General features: G+C 50.2%; 1 protein-coding gene across 1 annotated transcript in view; it reads left to right on the top strand.

Annotated features, from left to right (window-relative positions):
- The window catches only part of TECTA (tectorin alpha), a 69,108-nt gene that overhangs the window by 17,208 nt on the left and 29,800 nt on the right, over window positions 1-22,100 (top strand). The window contains exons 7-11 of the mRNA XM_059930181.1: window positions 3,363-3,933; window positions 5,860-6,452; window positions 7,749-8,322; window positions 13,023-13,624; window positions 21,223-21,784. Coding sequence (XP_059786164.1) covers window positions 3,363-3,933; window positions 5,860-6,452; window positions 7,749-8,322; window positions 13,023-13,624; window positions 21,223-21,784 — 2,902 coding nt within the window. The remainder of the gene's footprint in view (window positions 1-3,362; window positions 3,934-5,859; window positions 6,453-7,748; window positions 8,323-13,022; window positions 13,625-21,222; window positions 21,785-22,100) is intronic.

Here is a 22,100-nt window from a genome sequence, read left to right as displayed (position 1 = left end):
CGGTTAAAGGGGGTCCTGGCTGGTACACAGGGAGAAGAAGGGAAGCAAACAGGGAGACTCATCAACATTGGCGCATCAGGAGCTGAGGACTGGGACAGCAGGAAAGAAATAAGAAGCCATGGGCTGGGGGAGAGTCCCCAGCTGCTCCCACTCCGAGCCCTCTGCGGTACAAGCACAGGACTCTATAAGGTGTGGTTGAAACTGAGACATGCATGAGAAAGAAAGGGGGCGAAATGACCACTGAGGCTGGAAAAAAAAGGGAAAATCTGGGCAATGCCGAAGGGCAGCGTAGGGACACAGGCAGTGTGCGTGGGACGAGATCGGATGCAGCAGGGGGACGGTTGCAACATCCAGAGACAGTCCCCCCCGCCGCACCCTGTGGCTCCTGCTCTGAAGCACAACCACTGTCCTTTGTTAGCAGGGGCTGAGTGAGAGGAGAGGAGGGCATTCAGCGAGGGAGGTATTTGGCATTTACGATTATACCTCCTTGGAGAAGATTTCACTTCCTACATCTCAGCATAGAGCAATACACAATAATCACCCAGCGCTCTTGCTGGCTGACCTTCCTCAGAGTGTGGCTTTTCTCATCCTTGTTGGCTAACTTGCTACCTGGGAGATAAGGATAAATCAATCAACCCCTGGGTGTTTTTTTTTCTACTTCCTGCTCTCATAGGATGGCTTACATCTCAAGCCTGTTTTTTTGTTCCCTTCCCCCATAAGTCATACTAACTTCTAGGGACAGAGAATTGCACGTGCCATTAGCCATGGTAAACCTTGGGAGTGTTGCTTGGACAGTCTATTGTCTCACTTCCTAGACAACCCAGAGAGGTGCAGCAATGGTGGCACTAAAGACCCTTGATCTTCCCGTGCGCCAGAAATCCGTACAGGCGCAGGGCAGCCTGGATGTGCACTTACAGTCAGCCCACCCAGGGCTCTTCTAGGACTAACCGTCCATTCCAGCCCTCAAAAGCGATGTCTAGAGATGCCAGGCACGTTAAGTGTGAAAAGAAGAAAACTAAGTCTCTGTTGGAGGCTTATCAAGCCGCTTACACATGGGACTCACTCTTTTTTTTTTTTAACATCTTTATTGGAGTATAATTGCTTTACAATGGTGTGTTAGTTTCTGCTGTATAACAAAGTGAATCAGCTATATGTGCACATATATCCCCATATCCCCTCCCTCTTGCGTCTCCCTCCCACCCTCCCTATCCCACCCCTCCAGGTGGGCACAAAGCGCCGAGCTGATTTCCCTATGCTATGCGGCTGCTTCCCACTAGCTGTCTATTTTACATTTGGTAGTGTATATATGTCAGTGCTACTCTCTCACTTCGTCTCAGCTTACCCTTCCCCCTCCCTGTGTCCTCAAGTCCATTCTCTACGTCTTTGTCTTCATTCCTGTGGGACTCACTCTTGATTCTTCCCCCATTTCTCACTCCCCACTGCAAAAAGCCCCAGGCCCTGCGGAGTGTCCTCCACAGGCTGTCCCTCCTCCACGTCTGGGTGCAGGTCAGGCCTCGCCCTCATCAGCCCTGGCCTCCAGCACCAGTTGCCCTCCTGATTTCTCTGTGCCTAATCTCCACCTACTTCAATACACCCTTCGTACCGGCCAGAGTGGACTTTTTCCAACACAAGTCTGACCACATCCTTCTCTTACTTAAAACTTTATGGAGCTCTTCCTACAGAAGAGAAATCCAAGTTGTTGTTTTTGTTTTTGTGGCGTTTTGTTTTCTCTTAAAAACATGCTTCAAAGGCCTTCCAAGATCTGTTCCCAACACAGAATTCAGAGCAATTCTTCCAAAACGGAAGTCAGATCATGTCGATCTTTTGCTCTGGGTGCTCTCTTCGCTCTCGGCTTCCCTCAGAGTCACAGCCAAAGTCTCTACAATGGCTGACAAGGCCCTGCCTGTTCTGGCTGCTCTTATCTCTCTGCCCTCCCCGACCACTGCCTGCTCCTGGCGCTCCACTCCGGCCACACTGGCCCATGCGAACCCAGCGCCCAGCACACTCATCCCCAGGGCCTGGCCGTCCCCTCTGCGTAAGCCACTCTCACCCCAGATAACTGCCCGGCTTCTTCCTCATCTCAAATATCCCCTTCCCCGTGGGGTCTTCCTCGACCCTCCTGTCTAAAATTAGAAACCCTCTTCCCTAGCACTTTGGATCCACATTCCCAGCTTTATTTTCCTGCAGAACACTTTTCTGATGTCGTTATGTATTTTACGTGTTGGTTTTGTTTGCTGTTGGTCTCCTGAAGAGGAATAGACAGTTCCAAGAGGCAGGGATTTTCATCCGTTTCACTCATGGCTAATCCCCAACTCTTAGAACAGAGCTTGACACACAGAAAGGGCTGAGTTGACATCTACTGAATGAATGGACCCTGCCTGTGTCCAGCTTCCTCTCCAGCTGCCCCTTCCCTTCCCTCTGCAGTACAGTGACACCCTGATGACTGTCCCTATTCTCATGCAGCTACTTCTAACCACGTGATTTTATTCACTTGTCCTGGAATTCTCTGCCCCCTACTCTTCCTTTGGCTGCTTCTGTTTATCTCTAAAGACCTAGGTCAGACTTAACTGCCCCTAAAAAGCCTACATGACCCCCCCTCCCCAGGCTGGATCAGTGGTCAGGTACCATTCTCCCACTGCATCACTGCATCTCCTATGAACGCATATTTACAACTGTATGTCATAAATATCCATTTGTGTCCATCTTCCTCAGTAGACCTAGACCTCATAAGGGGCAGGGACAATTACTTTTTTTATTCTTTATTTCTCAGCACCTAACATCGTGCTTGGTACCCAGTAGGTGTTCGAATTTGTTGTGTTGAACGATGGTGTGACATAGGCCTGGTATCAGGAAGTGATAGGGTGAAACACTCAGAGAATAACACCAGGGCAGCCTCAAAGCTCGATGGTGGGGACAGTTTATAGGGCACCTTCCAGCTGGGAGGAGGGGTCGGGGGTGCTAAGGGCAGCAAGGGGGTCATGGAAAGTATGTGCCTTAAGCTGAGACTTAAAGAATGGATTTCGAGGAGAAAAGGGGAAAAGCCAGGTAACTAGTCTTTCAAGAAAAGACGTGAAGCTGGCCCAAGAGCCAGCCAGGAAGTGTTGACAACCACCTGGTCCCCAGAGGGGTTTAGAGTGGCACTAAGCAAGGCACGTTTGTCACAACTCAAACGCCAGCCTGCTCTCGAAGGTTCTGGGGCCTCTGCCTTGCTGGGAGGCAAGCCCGCTGGCACCCAAGGCTTTTGGGGGCCACTCTCTCTGTGGTGCTGAGTGGCTCCATCCCTCCCCCCTTTCCTGACCTCAGCTGGACCCACTGCCCTGGCCCCTGCTCACCTGCCTTTTTACTATTGCTGTTGTTGGCAGGTGAATGACCTAGTGGCTTCTTTGCCCGTCACCTTAGACTTGGGGGCGGTGAAAATCTACCAGAGTGGCATGTCTACTGCCGTGGAAACGGATTTTGGGCTCTTAGTGACGTTTGACGGCCAGCACTACGCCTCCATCTCCATCCCAGGCTCCTACATCAACTCCACTTGCGGGCTTTGTGGGAACTACAACAAAAACCCTCTGGATGACTTCCTGCGCCCCGACGGCAGGCCAGCCATGTCAGTCCTAGACCTGGGAGAGAGCTGGCGGGTCTACCACGCCGACTGGCAGTGTGACTCGGGCTGCGTGGATAATTGCACCCAGTGTGACGCGGCCACCGAAGCCCTCTACTTTGGCCCCGACTACTGCGGCTTCCTCAACAAGACCGACGGCCCCCTGTGGGAGTGTGGCACTGTTGTGGACCCCATGGCCTTCGTGCACAGCTGCGTGTATGACCTGTGCAGCGTGAGGGACAACGGGACACTCCTGTGTCAGGCCATCCAGGCCTACGTCCTTGTGTGCCAAGCCCTGGGCATTCCGATCGGAGACTGGCGAATCCAGACTGGGTGTGGTAAGCTGGCATCCTGTCCACACGGAAGGCCACGCCTGTGCAGGGGGTGCCGGGAGAGGGTTTCGGGGCTCCTCTGAGAGCTCCCTGTTAAGACACATTGGCCGAGAGTCAGGGTGAGGTTGAAATATAGCAGATGATAAAGAACGAACTGTAGAAGCATCTTGACCTTTCTCCTCACCCAGTACTGTGGCCAGAAAACAAGAAACCACTTAGTAAACTTATTAAACCACTGATGGGCATCCATGGTCAGGAGACACGGAATGCGTGGCCGGAAGAGGGCCCTTAGCAGGGATGGCCCGGGCAGAGTTGAGCAGGGAGGGGGCTGTTTCTGAGCTGGAGGTGGCCGTCCCCACGGCTGTTGGGGAAATGTGGACACTGGCCTGGGGAATCAAGAGCCGCCTTTGGGAGAAGAATGCACCTCCCAGATGGAACCCAGGGCATTTTTGTCCTTGGCTGTTTCCTCTCTACTTTCAGTGCCTTCAGGTTCTGTGACTTCTGCCCTAGAGCACTTCAGCTGGTCCAAAAGGGGCAGTAGACAGGGCAGGTAGCAGGCCCGGAAGGAGGCCTTGTTCTAAAATGCCGGGTGGTGAGGAAAAAAGCCCCCAAAGTGCGGGAAATCCAGCTGTCCCCTTGGAATCACACTTTTGGATTGAGCGTTTGGAACAATTTAGCTATCTTATGTTTTCCTTCTATCCAACTTACACCTCTCTCACTTTTCCTAGTTATGTAAATGTTGAAAACGAGCAAACGAAAAACCAAATTGCTTCTTGGAATTTTGTTTCTTTCCTGGTCCTTGGTTTCCTCCATATGAGTAAACCGAAAAATATTATCCATGCATTTGAGAGTGCTATGGAGGTGAGATTTAAAAGTTTCTTTCAGTTCCAAGGCCAGAGAGCGATTTTTTCCTATCCGTATAGGTTGGATTCATATAAATCAATATGTATCAGAATCAATTCTTGAGAATTGATCAAGATACTAAAAGAGAGTATATTTAAATGTTTTTGTGTGTGTGGACTGGCCAGCCTCTATCACGCCTGGAGTATACAAATCCTGATTCAAGTTGAGATTGAATATGACTTCTCTTTGATCCTTGTGTAATCCAAGAGCATCCAATTGCCTAATTTTTTGCCTATAATGGCTATTTTTTTTCTAGTGGTACTACTTTCCTACCCTCCACATTCCTCTCCCTGTCTCTCATTTTAGTGGGATGAATTGTATTTAATTCAGAGAACTCGTCTACCAGGCTCTTGAGCCTCCGCCTGTTGGGGTCAACCAGACTCAGATGTTCTTAAAATAAGAATCGAAGTTTTCCACGGCAAGAAGGGCCTTCAGAAGGCATCCAGTTCCAATTCAGTCTCCTGGGGGAATAGGCACACAGGTTCTTTTCAGATAGCTAAGGTTCTTTCTATTTTTGACAGAGAATTCATTTTCACAGTCTTCTTTGGTCCCTGTTTGAAAGTTCACTTTTTCAAATTCCTCCTCTAAGAGTTAGATTTTTCATTTCTCCTGTGAGTTGGACTTATTTCCTCCTAGGAATGGGCCGTGTTCTTTAAAGTCAGACCAACTTATATGCCCATCGGTTGAAGATCTTAAACCATCTCGATGGGTGTAGTTCACCCAGTACTAACCCTGTATTGAATAATCAGTCGAGTCTAGTTAGGATGGGAACCTGAAGTTTTATTTCAGTCAGGATGATCAAATGAGATCCCACTCCATCCCATTGCTCAGTAGTTACTACCAAAGCAGTTGCGCTCCTTGCACACCCTCCGTCTCCCTTCCCCTAGTGAGTGGTGGCTTGGCCCTCCGTCTAGGTGCCAACTGGTCCAGAAGGAGCGTTCCTCCTCCAGGCCCCCGTGCGTGGTGGATCTGGCCGGTTAGCCCCTGGGTCATTCACCTTGTCACGCTCTCTCCTCTCCCCCACGTCAGTGTCCACGGTGCAGTGCCCGAGCTTCAGCCACTACTCCGTGTGCACCAGCAGCTGCCCGGACACGTGCTCAGATCTGACGGCCTCCCGCAGCTGCGCCACGCCCTGCACGGAGGGCTGCGAGTGTAACGAAGGCTTTGTCCTCAGCACCAGCCAGTGCGTCCCGCTGCACACGTGCGGCTGTGACTTCGACGGCCACTACTACGCCATGGGCGAGTTCTTCTGGGCCACGGCCAACTGCACGGTGCAGTGCCTGTGCGAGGAGGGCGGCGACGTGTACTGCTTCAACAAGACGTGCCGTGGCGAGGAGGTGTGCGCAGTGGAGAACGGCTACCAGGGCTGCTTCCCCAGGCGGGAGACCGTGTGCCTGCTCAGCCAGGACCAGGTGCTGCACACCTTCGACGGCGCCGCCTACGCCTTCCCCGTCGAGTTCTCCTACACGCTCCTCAAGACCTGCCCTGAGCGGCCAGAGTACTTGGAAATCGACATCAACAAGAAGAAGCCGGACGCAGGGCCTGCTTGGCTGCGGGGTCTCCGGATCCTGGTGGCTGACCAGGAGGTCAAGATAGGAGGCATCGGGGCTTCGGAGGTCAAGGTAAGACGCTTGCGGCCTTGGAGACTTTTCTGATGAGTCCCGCCAAGCGAAGGAGCCACGCTCTTCAGGCTTGCCTGGCTGCCTCTGACCGTGAGCGGATTCTAGGAAGGCAGTGATTCCGAAATGGGAGCATTTTCTAACTGTCAGCACCAAATAAACGTCCATCAGGTGGAGACCTGGAGTGAAGCTGGAATTTCTCGAATTAGAGCAGGACTAGCTCGCCAGAGTAGCAAATACTTACAGGATGCTTACTGTGTGCCAAGCACTATCCTAAGCAGTATCACATTCATCTTAAGAGGTAGATAACATCATCATTCCAATTTTACAGATGAGAAAACTGAGGCACAGAGAGGTTAAGTAACTTCCCCCGGGACACACAGCCATAAAGTGGGATTCAAGCCCGGGTCAGCTGGCTCCAAAGTCTGTGCTCTTTACCCTGTACTATGCTGCATCTCCTACCTGTAGATGGGAATCCGTGTGGAGTAGCAGAAGGGGTGCCTGCCATGGTGCCTCACGCCCCGCTGTCCTGGTCTAAAATACCCATCACTAAGCATGCAGACTCACAGATCATTAGTAAGAAGGAATCTTGGGCATCATCGAGTGCAACTCCTTGATTTCACATGAGGCTCCCAAAGGGCTAAATGAGGGCTGTGGGCCTGACAGCTGGGAGGTGACAGAGCTGGGGTGATGGAGGGGGAGGGAGGAGCAGATCTCCCTCCTCCCAGTGCCATGTGCATTTCATAATATCACATGACATCTAATTTAGAAAGCAAAAGTCAATGCAGTGAATAAAGCATACATCTACAAACTGAAAGGGCTGTGTTTTTACTCCCATTGACACACTGGCAGAAATTAATTTATCAAAATAATAATGGGTAGACAGGTGGATGGACAGCTAGATAATTAGATATATACTGTGTGCTTCCAAGGGGCTGAGACCCAGGAAAAGTAAAATTTGAAGGGAGAAGAAGGAGGCAGGACGTCGGGGGCAGGAGGAAGCCACACGTCTACGGTGACTGTTGCTCACACTTCAGTTGTGTTTGGAACTAGCTGAGGGTCTCACACACACACACAAATAAACAGCAAACGTGTTGGATCAGAGGAGCCTGGAAAGAAAGAAACAAAGATGTCCACGAAAAAAACAGTTGATGTCTGTGTGGTCTCCGCCCACTGTCAGCTTCTCGACCTTACTCCAAGGGCTAGCCATGGGGCAGAGCCACGTCTTTATTCACAGCCTAGGAAATTGTGGGCACCCTGTGTGTATCTGGAACTCATGATAGCGATTTGATTTTTCAGGTGGACGGTCAGGAAGTGGAACTGCCTTTCTTCCATCCTTCGGGGAAGCTGGAAATTTATCGAAACAAAAACAGCACGACCGTCGAGTCCAAGGGTGTCGTGACCGTGCAATACTCAGACGTGGGTCTGCTGTACATCCGGCTGTCCACCGCCTACTTCAACTGCACGGGGGGCTTGTGTGGCTTCTTCAACGCGAACGCCAGCGAGGAGTTCTGTCTCCCCAGTGGCAAGTGCACGGACAACCTGGCGGTGTTCCTGGAAAGCTGGACCACTTTCGAGGAGATCTGCAACGGGGAGTGCGGGGACCTGCTGAAGGCCTGCGGCAACGACTCGGAGCTGCTGAAATTTTACCGCAGCCGTTCCAGGTGCGGCATCATCAACGACCCCTCCAACAGCTCCTTCCTGGAGTGCCACGGCGTGGTCAACGTCACCGCCTACTACCGCACCTGCCTCTTCCGCCTGTGCCAGAGCGGGGGCAACGAGTCCGAGCTCTGTGACTCTGTGGCCCGGTACGCGAGCGCCTGCAAGAACGCCGACGTGGAGGTGCAGCCCTGGAGGACCCACGACTTCTGCCGTGAGTTCGGGTGACGCCATGGGGGCGGCCGGCCGGGGCGGGGCGTGGATAACTGAGACCCCGGATCTCCTTCTCTTCCTGGTGCAATCGCACTCAAGGACAATCTCATTAACCCTGTACATCTTCCCTAGCCTGATGTGTCTTCTGGAAGGCTCGTCCCCCCCAGACCAGACTATTGCGCAACTTTATTGTTGTTTCTAATCACACCATCCCTCTTCGTTGTAGAACAATTAGCTATTGACCCTTGGTTATTTCTAGCAGAGGGAACACATCATGTCAAAGGACCGGAAATCTTTGTGATGGCTCAGTGGGCGCCTTCTCTCCTGGCAAGGCAGGACCCCATTCATTTCAGCCCACGGTGATCAGTCAGGGTGCCTTTCCCGGAGTAGAGATTAGCCCCGCTCCCCAGGGCAAACCTGACAATGGTTCTTGAGAGAGTCCCATGGGCCTGGTTGTTCATTTTGCCCCCAGAGTATCTGACCCCTCTCAGCAGTACTTGTAGTAATGAGAATAATTGCTGGGAAGACGAGACATATAATCCCCTCGGTTCTGGGGGAGCCCAGGGGGAGGAGTAAATGGAAGGGTAGAAGGAGAAGTGGCTGAGGGGGCGGGACCCAGGCCTGGGGCCAGGACTGCCCCACCTGGACCACACCTCCCACCCCTTCCCCACCAAGAAGGTCGGCCCTCACGAAGACCAGCGCCACCACTGAGATTCCATCCTTTACATCTGGTTATGTCTCTTCCATTATATTTCTTCCAACCTAAGTTTGTTTATTTTTTTAACTTTTTATTTTGAAATAATTTTAAAGTTACAGAAGGGTTACAAGAATATCTATATAGCTTTTACCCAGATGACCTGTTGTTAGCATTTTGCCCTGTTTTCTTTGTCATTCTCTCTCACTGACTCTCCGTTTGAAGGGAAGTTGCAGACATCGTGCCCCTTTGCCCCTAAATACGTTAAGTGTATATTTCCTTAGAATCAAGACACTCATTCACAGCACAGTACAGTTACTGACCTTAGGAAATTTAACATTGATGCGATAACTTAATATCCACTTCAATTTTGCCCGTTGACCCAGTCGTGTCCTTTATGGCTTTCCCCCACACCTCAGTGCAGATCTAGTCCGCGACCACATGGGGCATTTAGCTGTCATGTCTCTTTGGTCTCCTTAAGTCTGGAACAATTCCTTAGCTTCTTTGTCTCTTATGGTCTTGTCATTTTTGAAGATTACAGTCTCCCCCCTTTTGAAATAGAATAGCCCTCCATTTGGGTTTGATGCTTCGCCATGGCTGGGTTCTGCTCTACATCCCACCCAGCCCCCTGCGTAGGAGAGGCGTGTTTTCCTCGTGGTATCAGGTCACATGTGGGGCACGCTCTGTCCAGCCTCCTCTCGTTGGTGATGGGCACCCCCCTGGTCAGGGGTTGTCAAATATCACCACTCTGTGTCACTACGTTTCTATCTTGTGACTAATGAGCAATCTGTGGGGAAGTACTTTACGACCATGCAGCACCCTGCTTGTCATCACGATCCCCCTCCTTGACTTAGTGCCCACTGATGACTTTTACTTGTACTGATCTTCAGCATGACGATTACATGCTGACAGTTTACAGCTCCAGCACTCTCTCCACGTGTACCCGTCAGCAGATGTCATTTTACTGTAAGCCAGAGCCCTCCTATCTCTTCTGCCTGCCTGTCCCCTATCTATCATCCATCCACCCATCCATCCATCTATTTATTTACCTCAATCATCTATCTATCTCATCAACATGGACACACAGATACCTGTTTTTTTCAATGATGTATGTTTCATATCACATTTGTTATTTTGGCATTAAAATTATGACAGATTTGGCCTGTGGGTGCCCCTTCCAGGTGCCTCCTACGTCCTTTGGATATGCCTCTGTCATTTTCTTACTTTCCAGATTAACGAGATGCTCCACATCACCTCTTAAACTTCCCTGCCCCAGCCTAGAATCAACCATTACTCCGAGAACTCCTGATTCATTTTGGTGGGGAATGTTATTAGAAGCTAAGGTCTGGGTGAGGCTCACCCATTGCTACTGGGGTATCCTTACCTTGCCTCTAAGCCTTTGCAATAGTAACATCTTAGCCAGAGCTAAGAATATCCCCCCCCGCCTCCCCCCCTACACACACATATTGTTATTTAAAAATAATGCTCTGATTTCTGAGCACTGGAAGCCCAAAGGAGCATTTGGAGTATCATCTCAGAGCTGGGCGGTTACGTCCCTGGTGACCCTAATCACACTGGGGAGGGATTCATAACAGAGGCTCTGAATCTGCAGGTGGAATTCTGGAAGCATGCTCTTTTCATAAAGTCACCTAAAGGGAGGGAGGCTGCCAGGTTTCTACTGACCACCACATCTAGTGGGACCTTAGAATGCCTTCCCAAAGCCTTCTCTTTAACCCGCTTCCCACATCCTCTTTCGCCCCGCCTCCAGCTTGTCTAAAATGACCTCCGTCCCTGCTTCTGTACTCAACTTTCTAGCTATAGTTCATTCACGTTACGGGATTACAGAGTCTGCCGCATACCAAAGCCATTTTGGTGCCAGGCCGTGTCTGTGCCATCCTTTTAGCCTATGAACTCCTACCCAGCAGGAAATGTCTCTGGATTGTTTTTTTGTACTGCACGAAGCCCAGTTTGGTGGCATGGTTCACGCGAAGTAAGTGTGGCGGGATGACAGTGATTCCCTCTTTTTCCGGGTGCAACGCCTGCTGAGACTCACTTCTCCCCATCCTTCATCAGGGCCTGCAGAGCTGGAGCAAACGCTCACAAGTGCCTTTTTTAGAGAGAGACTTGTGGATGGAAGCAGCCACGTGGAGCATGGCTTCCTTGGGTGGAGGGCCAGGGCTCACACTTGATTAATCAAGTCTCTGGGTACTAAGGGGTTAATCTGGTCAGGGTTTTGCAGAGAGTGGGGATTGGATTGAGTGACAGCTGCAAATCAGGAACACAATCTTCTTTGGACCTGGAGACAGGCAACCACTGCTTCTGTGTTCAGATATTTTTAACCAGCTCTCGCTGGCAGAGCCAGGCTGCCCAATTAAGTAATTTCAGAGGCATTTCAGGAGCCAGGGGAAGTTTTATTACTTCATGTCTGTATGTTCCAGACTTTCAGACACATTCAGACAACACAATAAGTCATAAAACGAGAGCCATTTAAATAAGTCATGTTATTTGCTATCACCATAAACCTGCAGTCAGTGTTATTCATAATTTAGAGACAAATGTGAAAATCGCTCTATACAGACATATTTAATCAGTGCTGAACTAGCCTACAACTAGTCAGTGGAGGTGGAGACAGTCCTTTAGCCCAGAGGGAAAAAAGATTGGCTTTCAGTCCATAGTGCAGAACTGTTGAGCTGGTACTTGTGGGCAGAGCTATTATTGCCATGCAATTTCTCTATAGTGTCCTTTGTGTCCTTGGATTATAAAACCCTCTTAAGGAGTGATCGTATGCATAAGACCTAAAGAAAGCCTTAAAGGCAAGATCTTAAACTCCCAGGAGATGGTGAGGACGTGCACAGATCTTGAGAAAACACAGACCTGTGGGTAGATTTCTTCTGCATTCCTGGGTTCATCCCGGCTCATGTCAAGTTTTGACAAACAAAAATAATAAAGAGGCATGGGAAGTTACACGGAATTCCATGGTGAGCCACATGTGCTGTTATTTTATGTGCTGTGCTTACTGACGCAGAGTCTTGATCTATCAAGGAAGGCTTCTGGGCAGAAGAGTGACTTGAAATGAAACTTGGAGGGTGGGTAGGATTGGGCTTTGTAAGGGCCGTGCAGGAGGGGGCAAAGGGTGTGAATAAAGGAGGTGGGCAGGACCATGTGCTGAGGTCAGTGAGGAGGTGGAAGGGGTCAGAGGACACCAGGAGCAGAGAGATGAAAGACACAGGGAAAGTCCAATGTGTAGAGTAGAAACACCTCCATGAAACCTATCTGTAATGGAGGGAAGTGCAAGAAGGGAAAGGGCACAGTGTTTATTGAGACCCTACTGTGGGCTTGATATATTACGTTATTAATCCTCAGAACAGCAGTCCTAGATAAGTACTGTCCTTATTTAATCAGAGAAGAAACTGAAGCTCAGAGATGGTACCCACAGGTCTCTACAGCATCAGAGCACTTGTTCCTTCCAGGACTCTCTTTCCGGAGTCTTTGAGTCAGGAGACTCAGAGTCGGGAGATGCAGACTCGAATCTCTCTCCAGTACTTAACAGCTGGATTAAGTCACTGAACTTCAGTTTCCTCACTTATAAGACAGGGGTGATATGACTGTCCTTACCATCCAGATTGTTGAGAAAATTACCCTAAAATGCCCAGAACAGTGCCTGGCGTGCCGCAGGTGCTCACAACAGGCCCATGGTCCCGGCATCTTCTACATGAAAAGCTAAGTGAGCTAGAGGAGCACGTGAGTGAGGGGCTCGCTGAGCCTTGGATCACCCCAAATGAGGATGGCAGTGGTGCCGATCACATGGCATTTGCTGAACTCACCGTGCTGGACAAATAAGTCCCATGCAGTATATATCCTTGCACGCACACACATGCACACACACTATGCACACAGCCATACATGCACACACATGCACACACCCATGCATACCAATGAGTGTACACAGACTCTGTCTCTGACCTCTGTCCCTTTCTCAATCCCATCTCCTCCTCGCCCACCCTCAGCTCTGGACTGCCCGGAGAACAGCCATTTCGAGGAGTGCATGATGTGTACAGAGACCTGTGAGACCCTGACGCTGGGCCCCATCTGTGTGGACAGCTGCTCCGAGGGGTGTCAGTGTGACGAGGGCTATGCCCTTCAAGACAGCCAGTGCGTCCCCCGGAGCGAGTGTGGCTGCAACTTTGAGGGACACCAACTTGCCACCAATGAGACCTTCTGGGTGGACCTGGACTGCCAGATCTTCTGCTACTGCAATGGCACAGACAACAGCGTCCACTGTGAAACCATCCCCTGCAAGGGTGACGAGTACTGCATGGAGGAGGGCGGGCTCTACTACTGCCAGGCCCGCACCGACGCCTCCTGCATCGTCTCGGGCTACGGCCACTACCTGACCTTTGACGGCTACGCTTTTGACTTCCAGACCAGCTGTCCGCTCATCCTGTGTACCACAGGAAGCAGGCCGAGCTCAGACGCGTCCCCCAAGTTCATCGTCACAGCCAAGAACGAGGACCGGGACCCGTCGCTGGCCCTGTGGGTCAAGCAGGTGGACGTGACCGTGTTGGGCTACAGCCTCGTGATTCACAGGGCCTACAAGCACACGGTGCTGGTGAGCGGTCACAGGCCAGACCCCAGGAGGGGAGCCGTGGGGATGTGAGGATAGGGGTCCCGGGTCAGCAAGTCAGGCTGCAGCTGAACCAGGCAGATCCAGAATCCAAGGAAAAGCAGAGGCTGTCAGAGCAGAGAGGGACCCTGGAGATTTCCCATCACTTTATCTTACAGATAAGGAAACAGGGCCCTCAGAGAGAAAACTGCCCAAGTTGCAGGCACCAAATTAGGGACAGATTCAGCTCTAGGAACGGTGCCTTTCATATTGTAGCAGAGTGTGTTGGAGACGGCACAGACCTAGATGGAGTCCCAGCTTGGCTACACTGAGCGGCCTCAGACAGTCGCTGTGTGTATACGAGAATGTGCACCTAGCATGGGCTAGGCGTCAGTCAGTGGTACTGCGGTCTAATCCACCTCCTTCCCTTCGTAGAGATCAAACTGTTTGCCTCCTCGGGCCTCCTTCTGCCTCTTTCAGTCTCCCTTTTGCTCCCAGGGGACCTGGGAGTTCAGGAGTCTTGTCCACATCTGGAGCACCGTGGGGCTCCCTTGCAGTCTTCTTACTTTTCACTCCCTTGACCATGAAGACAGGAGCAGGTAGGGGCTGAGGAGTTCCATGCACTCGAGTCCAGCCTGAGGATGCCAGCCCCAGCCACAGGCCGGCCACGCCTCCTCCAAGGGCCCGCCCTGAGCAAAACTTGGGACACCCGCAAGCCACTGCTTTAGCATTTTGGACAAGCTGACTTAGGATGTCAACCTTTTAACACCATCCTCCCAGGTCTGCGGTGTAATTTATCTCTAAGGAGGTTCCTCTTCCGCTCATATACGTTCCCTTTCAAATTCTGAGCCGTTAAAGACTTCCTTGGGCAACTCTGCTGATTTCTTTCCTTCCTTAGAATTTCCTTTAACCCCCTTCTCTGACAAAGAGAGGTTTCTGAGCTTCTTAAACTGTCTTCCCTTTCACGTTTACTGGAAAATGTGCCTTCTTAGCATCTAAGATCGAAGTCTCACTATGAACATTCTTCTTCCTTTTCTTGGATATTTTACCCAAACTACCATTGTTTCCCTCTGGGTTTCACCTAACAGTTGGTTCCTCTATCATTTATGGCATTAATCATACTGTATTTTTCCATGATGTTCATGTCTAGCTCACTCAATACTCATAGTGGACTTCTTGAGGGCAGGAACCACACCTAATCCATCTTTATGTTAAATGAATATACCGTGTGCTATGACATTCAAAGCGTTTGTCAAATGAACGAAGGAGATGACATAATAAGCCCTTTCTTCCAAGGTTCCTACGACTTTTATTTTGCTGCTGGTCACTTCTTCAGCAATTTAAGAGATGAAATTGCCACCTGCACAAGTTAGGAATGCACCAGATGCCTTGCTTTTAGCCACAAAAGGTGTCCAGCAGATGTCTGGATAGTCAAAGCCGCTCTTCACAATAACTTCCCTCTCCTCCATTTTCATCAACTGTGTTAAAACAAACACATCAATCATTTTGTCCATGTGGCTGCATCATATTTGTCCTTTTCTCCTTTGCACCTCCTCTGACATATTTCTACCCTTAGATTTATAAATTTGGATATCGTTCCTTATCTCTGTGACATTCAACACTTTTCCACCTTTCTACCTTTCAGGTTTTTTTCTTCTTCTAAAATATAATCTGTTAACAGGCCCTGTCCTACCCATTAAACTATGAAAGCGTATTTTCTGCCTTGTGTTACACGCTCTCAAGGTTTAGGTATATAGACATCTGAGGCTACCCCTGTTTTCTGACCCAGTTATTTTCACATATAGACACTGGATCTTCATGAACACTTGTTCTTTTTCCTGCTCTCCCTTCTCTCCTCCCCGGTGGCTGATTCTCCTCTCTCACCAGGTGTTTCCCTCCCTTTGGGTCAGCTCACCTTCCAGGCACGTGTCTCATGAGATGCACTCATGCCTAAAGTCAAGAGCCGTGAGAACCACACAGCTGGTTTCTTCCTCCCACAAAGAGATGCGGAGGGAAGGGTATATTAGTCCTTAGGGCTGCTGTCACAAAGCATCACAGACTAGGTGGCCTGAAACAGCAGAAACCTATTCTGTTACAGTTCTGGAGGCCAGGAGTCCTAAACCAAGGTGTCCTCAGGGCCATGCTCCCCCCGAGGTCCTAGGGAAGCCTCTGTTCCAGGCTTTCTTCCAGCTTCTGGTGGTTGTAGGTGACCCTTGGCTTGTGGCAGCATAACTCCAGTCTCTGCCTCCATATTTTCATGGCCTTCTTCCCTCTGTGCCAAATCTCTCCCTCCTTTTAAAGACACTAGTCATTGGATTGAGGGCCCACCCTTTCCCAGCATGATCTCATCTTAATGATTACATCTGCAAAGACCCTATTTCCAAATAAGGTCACGTTCACAGATCCTGGGGATTAAGACTTCAATATATCTTCTGGGGGGACACAATTCAATCTACAACAGGGAGTAATTAGAGAGTAATGGGCATCAAGGAGGGATTGATTAAAGGGGTGGGGGGACCCTTTCCAAGGCTCGTCTTTCTAAGTCACCAGATGTCCAAAATGCCCAAGCTGGGAATAGAGTGTACAGCTTTCAAATCTCTGACAGGAAGACCAAGTTCAGGATGCTTGAAGGCTCTTTTCTTCTGGGGCCTAGGGGATAGATTTAGCATTTACTCTGAATTATTAATATGCATTACAGGATCTGCTTGTTCAATGATTTGCGTTTGTTTTTCCCATGATGTTATTATTAGTCACCATCTCTCCCTGAGAGAAGAATAACGGCCGTCATAATGACAGCGCGCGGTGAAGCGCCAGGCAAAACACAGCACAGAGCCCGGGTCACTGCTGGTGCTTGCAAAAACAGAGCTGACATGGAAGTGACTCCTTGGGACACCGGGTCCCTCTGTGATTCTGACCTTTCTCTGCATTAAGCAGTACTGAGGATGTGGGGAAATCCACCAAGCCGAGGGAAATTAGAAATAAATATGCTATGTGTATACCAGCCAGGGAGTGGGAGTGAGTGACAGAGGTGAGCCTCTCCCGGGCACCGCAGAGCCCACGCCTCAGCCGTCCACAGCCCAAGCTCCACAGAGACGGCCTGTCTCCTCCATCTCCCCCAGGCTTCTGCACAGCCGAGTCCCGCGTGGTCCAGGCCAAGGGGAAGGCTCTCAGGACCTTCCAGAGCTGGTGTTTTTATCACTGATTGCCCACCCCGTGGCCATCAGAGAGGAGGGAAGCTTTGAGTATCACTCTGGCTCAGTTGCATCGGATGGGCTTGTATTGACAGGCTGTTCTGTGCCAAGCCCTGTGGGTAGAAACGTGAGTCAGACACGGCTTCTGTCCTAAGGGAACTCAGGGTCTAGTGGGAGAGACAGACGTGTTCGCAGGGAACGTCAGCATGATATGAAGTCCCAGAAAAATGTGACGTGCAGTGGGGAAGGGGGGTGTGTCGTGAGAGAACAGGTTGCCTGAGCCGCCTGGGGGGATGGAGGGAAGGCTTTCTGCAAGAGATGACCCAGAGCTGAGCCCTGAAGGCATCCGTTGGCCAGGCCGAGAAAGAGGCAAGGGTGTCCTAGGACAAGGAAACGTCAGTGGAGACCCAGGGTGGGGGTGTGAAGGGGACCTCAGAACAGCTGAAGAACAGCTGTAGCAGCAATCAAGGCCAGTTGTTTAAAGGAAAGCTCGCTACTGAAAAGCGAATATGTGGCCTTATTTCCAATACTTCAGTATTAGAAACACATTTCCCCCACACATCCCCATGCCCTGCTCTCTTCCTCCTCTGCACCGGCCTCTTCCATCCATCCTTACCCACCCCTCCCTTCCTCTGCCTCCCTCTTTCCCTCCGTTTCACGGGGACAGACAGGGCAGTGATGTAGGGGTGGAGGTCGCATTCCTGGGGCCTGAGAGACAGGGAGAAGCCGGGCAGGCCTGTCTGCGTCGAGGCCTTCCTTTCCCAGGTGCTCCTGGGCCGTGACAGGACTCGAAGGCCTTGAGCTGTAATCCAGGCACATGGCCTCCCCAAGGTATCGCCCCCTCCTTGACACCCAGTAGCCAGGAATAGAGAATGCAGAGAAACTCGGGAGGAAAAGCCAGCCAGCACACATGAGCCCTTGGGTGCTCAGCCTTTAGTTTATCCTTGTGAGTCGTCAAGGCTCGTGGGAGTCCCCACGGCCTCTGCTGCCCTCGGTGACTTTGCGCACCTGTGTTCTCTGTCTCTGGGCCTCCCGGTTGAGAAAGTCATGCTCATCAGGCATGATCTCGCTCCTCCTCCTCCCCCCTCCATGCTGTCTCTGAAATGACCCATCACCACGTCCTCTTCACCTCCTCTCCTCGTTCCAGAGAACGAATTATCTCTTCCCCTCTCCATGGCCACTCTCCACCTGCACCATCTCTTTTTTGCCCTCTCAGGCTCTTGCCTTTCTGTCATCTCCTTCCCCTCCCGTGTCTTGGGCCTTTCTCTTCAACCCATAAACATATTCATTCTAAGATAAACCTTGACCCCGATTCAATCCAATCCCTCTTCTAACCAATCCCTCTCCTCCCCTTTCTTACCAAACTCCTGGAGACAGACATCTCTGCTTCCATATCCCCTGTTTGCTGTTTAACCTCTGCAACCTAGCCTCTGGTCTCATCACGCTACTGAAGTTCTCTTACTAAGATCACCAGTGACTTCTTCTTTGCAAAATGAATGAGTCTTTTCCAGGCTTGATTTCATGGGACGTTACAGACGAGGCCTTCCATGGTCCAGCCCCTCCCCGCCTCTCCATCTTCAACTCCCATCATCCCCGAGGTCACATTTTATGCTCCAGCATCATTCAATTGCTGTAATTCCTCATATTTATGAAGCATTTCCCCTCCTCTTGGCCTCGGCTCAGGCTACACCCTTTTCTTGGGATTCCCTTTTCTTCACTCTCATTCCTTCTTTTTTTGTTGTTGTTTTGTTTTGTTTTTAATTTTTATTGAAATATAGTTGATTTACAATGTTGTGTTAGTTTCACGTGTACAGTAAAGTGATTCAGTTATACATACATATATGTGTGTGTGTGTGTGTATATATGTATATATACATACACATATATATAGTCTTTTTTTACATTCCCTTCCATTATAGGTTATTACAAGATATTGAGTAGAGTTCCCTGTGCTATACAGTAGGTTCTTGTTGGTTATCTATTTTATATATAGTAGTGTGTATATTTTTTAAAATTTTTATTGGGGTATAGTTGATTTACAATGTTGTGTTAGTTTCTGCTGTACAGCAAAGTGGATCAGTTATATCTATACATATATCCACTCTTTTTTAGATTCTTTTGCCATATAGGCCATTACAGAATATTGAGTAGAGTTCCCTGTGCTATACAGTAGGTCCTTATTAGTTATCTAGTAGTGTGTATATTTTATTCCCAAACCCCAAATTTATCTTGACTGGCCAACATCACTCAGCCTCCAGGACCGGGCGTGGGCACCATCCTCTGCGGGCATCCCTGATTCTGTCCCCAGGCTGAGTCTGGTGCCTGTGCATCTATTTATCTCTATCGTTGCTTTTATCAGACGATGTTGTTATTATCTGTTTATGTACTTGTCTCTGCCACATGCCTGTGAGCTCCTAGGGAAAGAGTCCTATGCTTTATTCCAGCGTTTAGCACGGTGCTTGGTGCACAGTAGTGCCAAACTGATTGCTCCTGGATGAATGAGTGAATTCTGCCTGGACCAATATTCATAGACAAGGAGATCGCTGAGTTGAAATTTGAAGGGTGAAAATTACCCCAGAGAAAGAGAGGATGGGGGAAGGGCACCATTGCTGTCTTAGGTTGGTTCCCTAGAGGCAGAGTCTGAGGTGGGGATTCCTGAAAGTGAGGGAAGAACCAGGGGCAGAGAGCTCAGCGAGGATGTGGTCTAAGTTGGACATCAGCCTGGGCCACCGGGAGCTCTGGTGCATGACCTGCGCACAGAGTTGGTCCCCTGTGTTGGTCAGTCATTGGCCGAGGGCTGCCCTTAGGGTGGGGGTAGGGCTGGATGGGGGGGTCATAACCTCCTGGGCCAAGGGGCCCCCGTTTGGCCAAGGCCAGCTGCGGGTTACCGTTAACTCACAATCACAACTGCTAAGGATGGACACAGAAAGCACCACCACACTCGCAGCAAAGGAAACAGCACGTGGAATGGGGCAGCTCGGTCCATCTGGGGAGCAGCAAAGCGCTGGGTATGGCTGGGGTGGAGGAAGTGAGTGGGTTGGGTCTGAGAGGCAGGGACCAGCTCCTGGAGAGCCCTGTACCATGTGCTAAGCGAGCCCCACATTTTATTCAAGCTGTGGAGGGGGTTTTAAGTATTAATTAATTGCTTTCAATTGCATTAAAAAATATTGGAGAGGCAGTGGTGAGTGGCTGGAGGAGAGGGGCAGTACCGGGGTAGGGAGACCAGCTGGGGGCATATTCAAGAGTCAAGGTGGAGGGTGATGAGGGTCTGAACTGAGGTGGTAGCAGTGGGGCTGGGGGCGGGGGTGTCAGATGGGAGAGAGATTAAGGAGGTCAGGAGGGGGGTTATTTCCGGGCAGGGAGCAATCTACGACCACCCTGTGGGCGGCCACCTTCTTCTTTCGGGAGGAAGACCAGCTCTCCTCTTAGCCCTCACAACAGTCTGTTTCCCATCAAGCGCTCACCCAGCCAGGGGCTGCAGGATTTGGCTCATCTGCATCAAAATGGTGCAAGGGCCCTGCAGTTCTGGGGTTTGACGTTAAGGGATTTCCTTGTTTTCTGAATTTAAAATCTATGGGAGGACACATGCATCAAGTGCCCTCTCCATTGTGCTGGGCGCCCAGCAGGGAGTGAGGGGAAGGTGGATGTATAGATCAATAAAGTGTGGTCCCTGCCCTCAGGTTGCTCCTAATCTTGTAGTTGAGACAGAGGTGTAGACAACCAGCTATAATATAAGGCAGATGTGATGTGTGCTTCAGTAGCAGGATACACGTGCTTGATCTTGGCCAGAGGTGCAGGAGAACATGAGAGAAGTATAAGTAATATGTTCTGGTTGCCCAGACGAGGGAGTGATTCATCCTGACCACCAGCTCCAAAAATCTTGCCTTATAGAAGAGCCGACATTTGAGCAGGGTCTGGGGGATGAGAAGGATGTTGGCAGGTAAAGAATGGCATCCTAGGCAGAGGGACCAGCAAAATCAAGTCATTCTTCAGGAAAAAGAAGATCCTAGAGGAATTAATAAATCGGGGCTTGTCTAAGATAAATCCACAGTAAAGGTGGAAATAGAAACACAAGAGTTTTAGGTTTGGGTATTTTAGTCTAAACTTTAATTGAATTCTTATTACCCTCTCATTACCTTGGAGAAAACAATTTGAACTCCTGGAGGGAATAATGCTATAAACAGAAGGCACTGAAATAAATAGGTGTATTAGTGTACAAAGGATAGTCATTTAAGTCTGTCCAAATCCTACTAATAATAGTTGAGGGACAGAAACAACACTAAGTGTGAAGATTACATTCAACCTGCTCCAACCCCCCGTGGGGCTGCCTCTCAGAGGCTAATCATTAGAAAAGCAGGGCGGGGCTGTCTGGGCCACCTGTATTTGTCTGTGCCGACCCTCTTGCTCTTGCAGGTCAACAATGAACGGCTCTATCTGCCCCTGAAGTTGGGACAAGGGAAGATAAACATCTTTTCCTTTGGCTTCCATGTGGTGGTGGAAACTGACTTTGGCCTGAAGGTTGTGTATGATTGGAAGACCTTCCTGTCCGTCACGGTCCCTCGGGGCATGCAGAACAGCACCTACGGCCTGTGTGGCCGCTATAACGGCAACCCCGAAGACGACCTGGAGATGCCCATGGGTCTGCTGGCCTCCAGCGTCAATGAGTTTGGACAGAGCTGGGTGAAGAGGGACACCTTCTGCCAGGTTGGCTGTGGCGACCGCTGCCCTTCCTGTGCCAAAGTGGAAGGTTTCTCCAAAGTGCAGCAGCTCTGCAGTCTGATCCCCAGCCAGAACGCGGGCTTCACCAAGTGTCACAGCAAGGTCAACCCCGCTTTCTTCTACAAGAACTGCCTGTTTGACTCTTGCATCGATGGCGGCGCCGTGCAGACCGCCTGCAGCTGGCTGCAGAACTACGCCAGCACCTGCCAGACCCAGGGGATCGCACTGACCGGCTGGAGGAACTACACGTCCTGCTGTGAGTCCTTCCCGTTGTCTCTGCTTCCATCTTGATTGGTGTGGGCAGGCCGGTCATCCGGTACAAAGTCAGAGCAAACTGAGTGGGGCAATTTCAGCAAATGCACTTTGGAATTGAATTTGTTACCTGAAACAAGAGATCGAACCGCCCGGAGGCTCCATTTTCTTATCTATAAAGTGGGGTTAATACCGCTTATTTCCTGTATTCCTCTGAGGATGAAATAAGATCACGTACATAAAGCACAGAGCACCACACATGGCATTTGGGCTCAGCAAGGGCACAATGAGATTCTAACAAAGGACGAATCGAGGGAAGA

Source organism: Balaenoptera ricei, chromosome 8 (genome assembly GCF_028023285.1).
Source record: "Balaenoptera ricei isolate mBalRic1 chromosome 8, mBalRic1.hap2, whole genome shotgun sequence".
Classification (NCBI taxonomy): domain Eukaryota; kingdom Metazoa; phylum Chordata; class Mammalia; order Artiodactyla; family Balaenopteridae; genus Balaenoptera; species Balaenoptera ricei.
This window is presented reverse-complemented; position numbering and strand designations above follow the sequence as displayed.